At 41.0% G+C, this 10,609-nt stretch overlaps 1 protein-coding gene across 2 annotated transcripts in view; it reads right to left on the bottom strand.

Moving 5' to 3' along the window:
• Window positions 1–6,630: 6,630 nt before the first annotated feature.
• plch1 (phospholipase C, eta 1) overlaps window positions 6,631–10,609 on the bottom strand; it is a 50,614-nt gene continuing 46,635 nt past the window's right edge. For both annotated transcript variants that reach the window (XM_052583027.1, XM_052583026.1), the window contains one exon: window positions 6,631–9,814. In XM_052583027.1, coding sequence (XP_052438987.1) covers window positions 7,497–9,814 — 2,318 coding nt within the window. In that variant the 3' untranslated portion in view covers window positions 6,631–7,496. The remainder of the gene's footprint in view (window positions 9,815–10,609) is intronic.

The raw sequence follows: 10,609 nt of genomic DNA, 5'->3' as shown, positions 1-10,609 counted from the left end.
GGAGGTTGAAGGGAGACCGGCTGGTCTGCGTGAGCAAACACTAGAGAATACCGAAGACGTGTCACTCCTTTAGTTTGAATGGCATGAGGGACAGTGAATGGGCATCTGGAATTTAGAAGTAGCTATAGAGAATTATTAGAAAACATGGAGCCGTATTGCTGATTGTTTATTTACTTCTCAAGCCATACCAGCATATGTGGCTATATTTCATGGCGAAAATCAGTTGATATTTAATAAATCAAGTCAAGGGGGAACAATTTAGAATGTTAAATTTAACCAGCCTGCGTGTGTTTGGCTGTGAGCCGTATTGCTGTAATCAGCTGAAAGGAAGGGTATAGCAATGGATGTTTGGATGAAAGGATCTTTGTGAGTGTAGTTTTATGAACAAATTTTGAGTATAGAGAAGAGAGATAAGGTTGAGCGAATGCAGGTGAAATTACATCTTGCCTGCCGCTAAGGGGAGCTGTGGTTTGATGCTGTGGAGGAGAATTATCATGACATCACGTGTGACAGAGAGTATCTCCCTAGGAGTTGCTGGAAGTGCTGAGAGCTCAAAGTTTGTCATTACAGAAGTTTTATTGATACTGAATATAGTATAAATAACGGTTTGTTATCTCCACGATTGAATTGGATACCTTGGATTTAAGTGCGTGTTGAAGGCGACCCATGGTTCAGTTGTCCTCTGCTCTGGATTCTAAAAGATGTGTAATGAGAGCGCTGAGGAAGCGTCAGAGAAGTGGCTTGAGATGGGAGTGAGAATTCAGTTTCTGCGTCCAACAGCTCAGAATCCTCCCGAGATGAGATTGCTATGACAGCCATTGCGTAATTGAATATATTTTACCAAATAGCTTAGAATTTGTATTATAAGTTTATTTAAAAACTGCATTATGTGAAGTTTACATGTTTGTATACAATTTCTACAAAGGAGCGTCCGTTGGGCTTGCGGCAACCACAACTGACGAGCCCGGGCTGGACTCCGCTTCATCCATGTTGAAAGCTGATCTGGTGATCCACAGTGCAAAGTTGATGTATTTCCTCAGCAACCAGCACAGATCAGCTCCAGGCATGACAAAGCGGATATCGTCCTCTTTTGAAAGGCCAAACAAAGTAGTTTCACTTTCATAATGATACACACAGCGTCTATGCGACATGGCAGCGGCGGCAATGACAATACTACAGCAAGAATAAAAGGTTGGGATTCTTTCTTTGTATGAACATCTGGGTGACGTTATGTGGGGGTTTGTTAGAACGAGCCGTTTTAGGGGTGTCTGGACAAGTCTTAATGTATATCTCTTTTGATTTGAGACTTTAGTCTTTGCAACTTTACAGATCCTCTTTATGCACCAAGTGCTTTTAACACTCCAAAGACCCCTTTAATGGATTTTAATAAAACACATGAAAGTGACCAAAATTACATTCTATTCCAGTTTTAACCTTAATCCTTCCCTCACGTTTTGGAACAAATCTTTCGCTCATGGGTCAAAACATGATTTCATGATTTTCAAGGATTTTCCTCTGAATCCTTGTCTCATGCCGATATGCATGAACAGACAGTTTGTATGATTCTTACCAAAATTGGTTCAGATCATCTTCAGATCATGGTGGCAAGTTTATTCTTCAAACCGTTCTCAAATAATGTGAAGACGAATTTGACAAAAAGCATGCAAAAATGGATTTGAGGCTTTATCTCTGTAACAGTTTGGCGTATTGAGACCAAACTAGGTGTGTTATTACAAGCATGTCCTGAGTCTACCTGCAGTGTTTTGGCACTGTGCCACCTAGTGGTCAGGAAATATGAAAAATGTATATAAATATGTTTGCTTCTGAATGGTTTGGCCCCCCAAAAAATCACAAAACTGGTCTTCTTAGATTAGGTGCAGCATTCTGAGTCGAATGATAACCAATTTTCCTATAGCAGCCATTTTGGGCATCGCCATTTTGAATTTTGTAATAAAATGCTATATTTTACAAACACATTGACGCATCATTATAAAACTTAATATGCTTATTAGGCACCATGCCCTGATGTTGTTGTTTTTTTTTTTTCTTCTTTTTTTCTATCTGTGGTGCCACAAAGCATAACTTTTTTTATATATATATAAATATACAGTAGTAAATAATGATGGAATAATGCAAATACATTAAAAACTTTCTTGTAAACACACACAAAGTGACTGCAGATAAAACTAAATTTAACTTGAGATCAAGACATTGGAGATGTCAAGTTTTTTTAAATTGATAAACTACAAGGGTAACACTTGTAACAATCCTGACTCACTGTCATCAGGTCAAGTTTATTTATATAGCACTTGAAACAAAATACATTGCGTCAAAGCAACTGAACAACATTCATTAGGAAAACAGTGTGTCAAAAATGCAAAATGACAGTTAAAGGCAGTTCATCGTGGGGAAAAAAAAACCTTGGGAGAAACCAGGCTCAGTTGGGGGGCCAGTTCTCCTCTCACCAGACGAAACCAGCAGTTCAATTCCAGGCTGCAGAAAAGTCAGATTGTGCAGAAGAATCATCTGTTTCCTGTGGTCTTGTCCTGGTGGTAGTCTGAGACAAGGTCTTTACAGGGGATCTGTATCTGGGGCTCTAGTTGTCCTGGTCTCCGCTGTCTTTCAGGGCTGTAGAGGTCATTTCTAGGTGCCGATCCACCATCTGGTCTGGATACGTACTGGATCAGGCTGACTGCAGTGACCCTCTGATCTGGATATAGACTGGATCTGGTGGCTACGGTGACCTTGGAATAAGAGAGAAACAGACTAATATTAGCGTAGATGCCATTCTTCTAATGATGTAGCAAGTACTTTGGGTGTTATGGGAAGTGTTCCCGGTTCCGGTTTACCTAATTAATGCAGCCTAAAAATCCTTTAACGGATTTGGATATTCGAAGCATATTAGTATGTTATGTGTAAGCCAGGTTAAAGAGATGGGTCTTTAATCTACATTTAAACTGCAAGAGTGTGTCTGGCTCCCGAACAATGTTAGGTAGGTTATTCCAGAGTTTAGGCGCCAAATAGGAAAAGGATCTGCCGCCCGCAGTTGATTTTGATATTCTAGGTATTATCAAATTGCCTTAGTTTTGAGAACACAGCAGACGTGGAGGATTAATATGTAACCGGAGCTCATTCAAATACTGAGGTGCAAAACCATTCAGGGCTTTAGAAGTAATAAGCAATAATTTAAAATCTATACAATGTTTGATAGGGAGCCACTGAGGTGTTGACAGAACCGGGCTAATATGGTCCTACTTCCTGGTTCTAGTAAGAACTCTTGCTGCTGCATTTTGTACTAGCTGTAGTTTTTTTACTAAGCATGCAGAACAACCACCCAATAAAGCATTACAATCTAACCTTGAGGTCATAAATGCATGGATTAACATTTCTGCATTTGACATTGAGAGCATTTAAAGAAGTGGTTGGCCCATGTAGGCAGGCCTCCAAGCCACAAAGTGGGAGGCAGTATTGACAGTAAAGGAATGCAAAGCTGCATTCCAAGACCTGTGCTTAGCCACCCAAAATGGAGTTATGTTTCCTGTGACAACACTAAACAGGCTCGTTGTCAGAAGGGATGAGGCTTTGGGGCTCCTGAGATGTCATGGTAGAGTCCAGGATTTGACCCAGGGAGAGATTGGTGTACCTTTGGTTCCCTACAAGGCTTGGATCAGCACTCTTCTCACGAGAGAGTCCCATAAAGATAACCACAAAACGGTTGCTGGCACACACCTCCATGTGAGATCTAAAGCATGGCTGGTGATGGGTTCAAGGATTGCCAGAAATATTGTTGATTCTTGTATGCATTGTTGGAAGATCAAAGTGAGAATGTGTAACCAGGAGGTGAACTTTCACTTGAACAAACTAAACAAGCCGCACCATTGTACTGAACGAAGAACGGAGATGAAAATCTGGAGTGTGGTGTTCAGCTGTATGGCTTCAAGAGCAGTACATGCTGACATTGTAGAAGATCTGTCGACGGAAGGATTACTGAAAGCATAAAAGTGCTTCACAGCTCTCAGGGGTCACCCAAGAAAGCTCTGGTCGAACCAAGGGACCAACTTTGTGGGTGCCAGACCAGTATTACAGGAGCTTTATGAGTTCCTAAGTAACATCGACAAGGATCAGATCCAGTAGAAAGCAGTAGTTAAAGGAACCGACTGGACATGGGCGTTTCACCCGGCACTCTCCCCATCAAAATGGAGCAGCTGAGGCAGCAGTTTGTGTACTCAAGAGGGCGTTAAGTTGTGTTGGCAAGGGATGTTATCTGACAGCGCTGGAGTTCCAGACCCTTCTATACCTGGCTGCTAATCTGTCAATGACAGACCTATAGGTGCCAGAGCTCAGGTACAAGATGAGAACGTGGAAGTAATCACTCCCAACTCACTTCTGCTTGGTTGTGCAGGACCCAATGGGGACTCCTGGGGGTTTGAGTATCCAAATTACCCTGCTGTGCATCTGAGAACAATCCAGATTGAGGTTGATAAGTTTTGGAAGCAGTGGAGCCAGCTGGCAGGTCCAAACCTATACATCCACCAGAAGCGGCACGCGCCTGCTAGAAATGTTGCAGTGGGTGATCTGGTATGGTTAGATGATCAGAACACACTGAGGGGCCAGTTCAGGCTGGGTCGAGTCATGGAGGTGTTTCCTAATGCATGGGGTATAGTACGAGATGTGAGCGGGACAACATGTCGAAGTTGTCCCATTTCTGGCGGAGAGTCCAAGAGGAACTGAGGTGAGGAGAACTATCCCTCCACCATTCTCCACAGGGATGTTAGGAGGTTAGTGGTTCTGCTTCCAGTGGAGGAGCAGTAAAGGATTCCCACCATGGTGCATTTCGGTAAAGGATGCCCATCATGGTGCATTTCGGTAAAGGATCCCCACCATGGTGAGTTTCAGTACAGGCTCCCCACCATGTTGTGTTTTGGTGAAGGATCAAGACTTTCCCCGCTACCATCCTCCTTAAGCTGGTAGTGTGTTTCGATAAAGGAGGTCGTAGTATCATCAAGAACAATGTGTGTTGTTTTGGTAGCACTTTATTTTACAGTCCTGTTCCTCATGTACATACTATGTACTTATTATAGTAATTACAATAACTATGTAATAACTAGGTACTAACCCTGAACCTACCCCTAAACCTAACCCTACCCCATGTAGTTACCTTGTATTACCAGAACTTTCTTAGATAAATACACTGTAAGTACACTATAAGTACATGTTAGTACACATACTGTAAAATAAAGTGCAACCGTTGTTTTGGACATTGATACTACCTTGAATATATAGTAATTCATGTTATAACATAATACGTTCCTTAATATCGAAGTGTACAATGTTATTTGCATTGTCATGGAGAACATTTAATATCTAAAAGTGTATTGATCTGATTAGTTAACTGATGAGCTAGACGTATCATATAATGAGCTGTGTATGTGTACTCAATGAATGCTCAAAATGTGGCTCGAGTTGTATCCGACATGCTTGTCCTGAAACGCTTCCAGTGGAGAGTTTATTGAGCTATAGCAGGTAGCTTAGTAGAAAACTGGACATTGACCAAGTTTGGCATTACCAGCTCTTGATGCACCCTTGTGCATCAGTGTAGGACAAAAAGTAAAAAAAACAGGGCCAGGAAAAACAACATGGGGTCAAATTGCACCTCTCCTGAGTTGCAGCTTTAAAGACAATTACATTTTTGATGAGTTCACAGTTAAATAGAGCTGCACAGGGACATTCGGTATTCTTGGAAGTATGGGGCAGAGAGACACAGTTATATTCAGACTTAAAACAACAAAGCCCCATCTGTGAGAAAACCTGATCTTTAATTACAAACTCTCATCTGAGTTTTCCTGACAAAACAGTCCTGTCTAACATAATCTTCAGGCTGTTTTTGTGTTTGTTGTTACTGAGAGACTAACATTATCATGGAATACAGCAACTTAGTTTACAACTTTTTGCAGCCAAGGAATGGGCATTTGCATTCAGGAGGTACACATATGTGAGACAATGCCAAAACAGAGAATGAAAGAATATAGAATAAAAATTACAATTGGATAAACCAAGTACAGCTACCTCCATATTTAGCTCTTGAGCGTACCGCAACTTCTCCGTGCGCCCAGAACGTGCTTTTAGCATAACGTTATAGTTATTGTCTGAGAAGCATTAAAAACTGTCTGCGGAGGAGTCATCCTGCAACCAGCCACCGCCGGCTGCTCATTGGCTGCAGCATCTTTTTTCTAAAAAGATACCGTAGGCGGCTAGGCACGAATTTAGATATTCATTTATCTAATTGATCTATATGCACAAAGACAATACGACCTTTTTGTCCCCTTTTTGTTTTAAAGCTTGAAGAAGAGAGCGCAAGTTGCTGCAGCTGCGAGGAGGACAGTGATGCACGTGTACAGGAGTGATTGACAGTTCGCGGCACTGTGTACAAAAAATAAGTTTAAGCTCATTAGCGTAGTGTTACAGAAATGTCTGATTTACGCACAACAGTCATTGTTTTTTTTGTTTTTTTACAAAGACATTTAAGTTCATGATATATACAAACCTTAACTAAACACAGTTTTACTTAAAGCTCATCCGTCTGTCATTACTAAGAGTAACCACACACACACAAAAAAAATTCCTCATAGCAAACATTTCCTAATTTTATTGCATTGGTAGGAAAATGCTTACACTCATCTTGGATGAGCAACAATACAAAGAACAACAGACTAGATGTCTTTAAGCACAGAGGAGTAAAAATAAAAAAAAATGTCTCTTTAAAAAGACAACTAAATATTAAGTCGAACAAATTTTGTTTTTGCTCTCTGTATCAAAGCAATTATAAAAATAAAACTTCAACCATACAGCTTTAGAATATGAAGAAGAGTTTCAAACTTCTTTAAATTCATGACTAATAAAAAGCAAGCAAGTCAGAGCAAGCAGGTAAATGTGCTGTATTGCATTCAATACAACAGAATCATTCTGTGCAAAGTGAGAGCACAGCATCTACAGGTCTGTGCATAGTCATGCTGAAAATGTTCACGGTTTACATGCTAAAGGAAAAAAAAGTAGTTAAAATTTAAATGACAACCAATACTGCTTTGACTGAGGATAAATTTAACAACATATGTACAAACACAGACATACAAATAACATAATATGCAGGAAGACTGAATAAAAAGAGAAGCCCCTTCATAACTTTGTTGTACTTCATAGTTTAAAAAATAGCTGACCAAACAAAAATGTCTGCAAGAAATATCCAAATCAATTATTTACTGATATTATTTTTTGTAATCTTGAGACAACACACATTTTGAACAACATTTTTTTTCAAGCATGACAGGGACCACATGTATATAAAATAATCTGTTAAATACAGCAGGAGTAGCACATTTAGGAGACCATGTTATATGCCATATGTACACAGTTCTGGAAGTGTCCTGCTACATGTACTGTAGTTGCAACTGTTACTAGGAAATACATGCACAGTCAAAACAGCAGGTGAGATGAAAGGGTCAAAGCCTAAATAGGAAGAAGACCTCAGGTTCTGATGAGTTGGAGAAGTCAGGAGGTTGTACAGGATCATCATTACAGTAGCAATCTCCGTATCCATAGTGTAGTGAGGTGCAGGCTCCTTCGGGCAAGCCCCGGGCCTCAGGACTCCGCTCGTCCAGGTAACCAGCGATATAGGAGCCTGTAGAATGCCTGTTCAGTGGAGCATTTTGGGAGGAGACTGGCTTATTACGGAGTACTACATCCATGGTTCCCTCAACAGGCCGGTGTTTGAAGGCCTCCTGCTGTCTCTCACGTGCACGATTAGCTATATGACGTACGCGACTTTGACTGCGGGACGACAGTCGCCTTGACAGAAATGGTGGAGGGTCTTCAGGATCATCAGCAGGGCTCTGAGAAACCAAAGGGATCACTGACAGGGGTTTTGGGATGGGTTGAGAGCAAGTGGGGAGGGAGTGCACATAGTCTTCATTTTCCAATGTTACAAGCTTGCGAAGCTGCTCAGTTAAGGGATCGGTGGACTTCAGACGACCAGACAACCCACATATCCGTCTTTGGTCTTTCATTGCAGGAGTGACAAAACTTCGGCTGATTGACTTGTACTTGCTCTGGAAGCTACATGAAATGTCATCAGAGGTCAGGTCTCCCAGGCTCTTGGACTTGGAGGAAGATGGAGAAAGTCTGTTGTACATCTGAGGAGGAGGTACAGGAGAGGCCTGATTGTGTGAACATGGCAGGGAATAAGAGTCTTGCGATTCAACTGAAATCATGTTGTAGTCTGATACAGGTGTGTACAAGTCCCTTTTTAACAAATTATGATAGCCTTGAGGTTTGGCAAGACATTCTGAGGACAAAGAGCTTTTGTGTTTATGTTCTGCCCTGCTGACCAAGCTGTTTTGGTGTCTTGTCTCCTGGTGCCTTCCCTCTGTGGCATCTATTCTGTTGTCACCAAGTGTAAAACTCCCGGAGTCATTACCGTTAAACTTCCTTCGCTGTGATTTGTTAGTATGGTGTTTGTTAGAGTTCAGACTTTGGTGTGGAGATTGGTAGTGTCTGTGAAAGGGTGATGTGTCTGTGGAGTATGAGTGAACAGGAGAGGGACTGTATGAGGGTTTGTGGAGATGGGTTGGTTCAAGTCTTTGTACATGATAGGGAGAGGTATGGTTTAAGCTGTGAGCACTTTTTAAGCTGTGATAAGGACTCAAAGGGGTCAGTGTGTTGTCTAAGGGATCCCCGTCTACATTGATCTCCACCTCCATCAGACTGCTGCTTGCAGAGTTTTGGCATAGCAAGAAGCAGTCTGAGGCTGTGCTGTTGATAGAGGTTTCTCTGTATCCTCCGAATTCAAAGTTTCTAAAGGAACCAGTGGAATGGAATTCACTGCCATAGTTTTGCTTTAGATTTCCATGTGCAGACCATTCTACAGTCATCTTGTTGGGTGATGATCCTTTGCTGACCACAGCAGAACAAACCAAGTCATTGTGAAAGTTGGTTTGACAAAGGCTGTTTGTAGGAACAGGAGAAAGCACCTCCTCATCCAAGATGGTAAAGAATGCTGGTTCAGTCGTTTTAGGACTAGATGGTCTCTCAGTTAGCTCGGAGGTTGCGCACACAGATTTTTTGATAACTTTTAGTGGTGTACTGGAAAGCTCAGTGTTGAGATGAGTAAGGTCAGACGGAGGAAGATAATTTTTCATGGGTTGTGTGTTGGATGGAATTAGGGAGCTCTGCTCAGGAGTGAGCTCAAATTGGCCAATCAGAGCAGATATGGACCCACAGGTGTCATACTCGTTCTCTAGTGAGACAGCGTCAATAAGGCGAGAGAGAGCACTGTCCTGGAGGGACACTTGACTCTTCTGGTCTGGCAGAGTCATTCTAGGAGAAAATTTGGTGATGGTTCCTGAAGATGAGGAAGAAGAGGAAGTCGAGGAATACGTGGCTGCCTTGGCTATTGAAATGTTCTTTTTAGGGGCTTCCAACTGGCTTAAATCTCTATGACTTACTTCAATAAGTGAGCGACTGCCACCATTACACTGATTTGTAGGACCTGATGAGTGGTCCGCTGGCTCTTTGGAAGAACATAATTTATCAGCTTCGGTCTGGGTGAGTCCACCTCTTGAGTGTTCCTGGTGAGGATTACCCAGACTTTCCTTACTGCCCTCAATTACCAGGTAAGGAGTTTCTTTTGTATCTTTGGGCTCTATGGTAAAGTCTTGAATGTTGTCAGCTGAAAGGGCATGGAAATCAGGTTCTTTGAAGGCAGAAGTTTCAAAGAGAAGATCCACTGAGATAGATCTGGGTTTCTCACTGAGGAAGGAATCTGTGGAAGATATTTTACAGGAGATGATTGTCAGTAAAAAAGAAAAACACCTCCGCTGACCTTCAAACACCAAAATCCAATACACGCCACTCTAAACACAGGACAAATGGAATGTACCACCAAGTACGACTGTGAGAAGGAAGTTTGATAATGGCACTGTGTAGATGCATGGCAAACATCAAGGTATTTGTTGCTATTTTTTACATTTTCACTTTTTTTATGAAACAAAACTAAAATAGATCAAAAACATTGGTGCAATGGCTTAAAACTTAAATGTTTTAGATGAGTCAACCCGAGAATGGCTTGTGGATTACCTGCAGGGATTTTCCTAGTCAGTTTTCTACTATAGAGAAGCATATAGTAAAGACAGAACAAGACAAAGGCAAGTTAAGGTATTAAAGAAAGAAAAGCCTGCATGTCTGAATACTTCAAAGGGTCCAGTAGACGAACAACATATAATACTTAAAGGTATAGTTCACCCATTATTATTTTATCTTTTTTTAAATCTCTGCGCAGGAATGAAAGTCATAAAGGGTTGGAACAAGGTGGAGTAAATGATGACAGAATAAACATTTTTGTTGAACTATCTCTTTAAAAGCACTTAAAAAAGAAAATAGAGAGAATGTGAAAAGTGTTAAATGAAATTATTAGTAGAAAGAAATTATAGAAAAATAATGAAAATGTGCATATATAGTAAATTCTTCTCTGAGATAAAGGCAGAAGCTAAGGGGAAAAAATATTTCTTATCATAAAACTTGTGTTAATCTTATTTGGATTTGACTGAAACTGAAGAAA

This window comes from Carassius gibelio, chromosome B18 (genome assembly GCF_023724105.1).
Source record: "Carassius gibelio isolate Cgi1373 ecotype wild population from Czech Republic chromosome B18, carGib1.2-hapl.c, whole genome shotgun sequence".
NCBI classification, from domain to species: domain Eukaryota; kingdom Metazoa; phylum Chordata; class Actinopteri; order Cypriniformes; family Cyprinidae; genus Carassius; species Carassius gibelio.
This window is presented reverse-complemented; position numbering and strand designations above follow the sequence as displayed.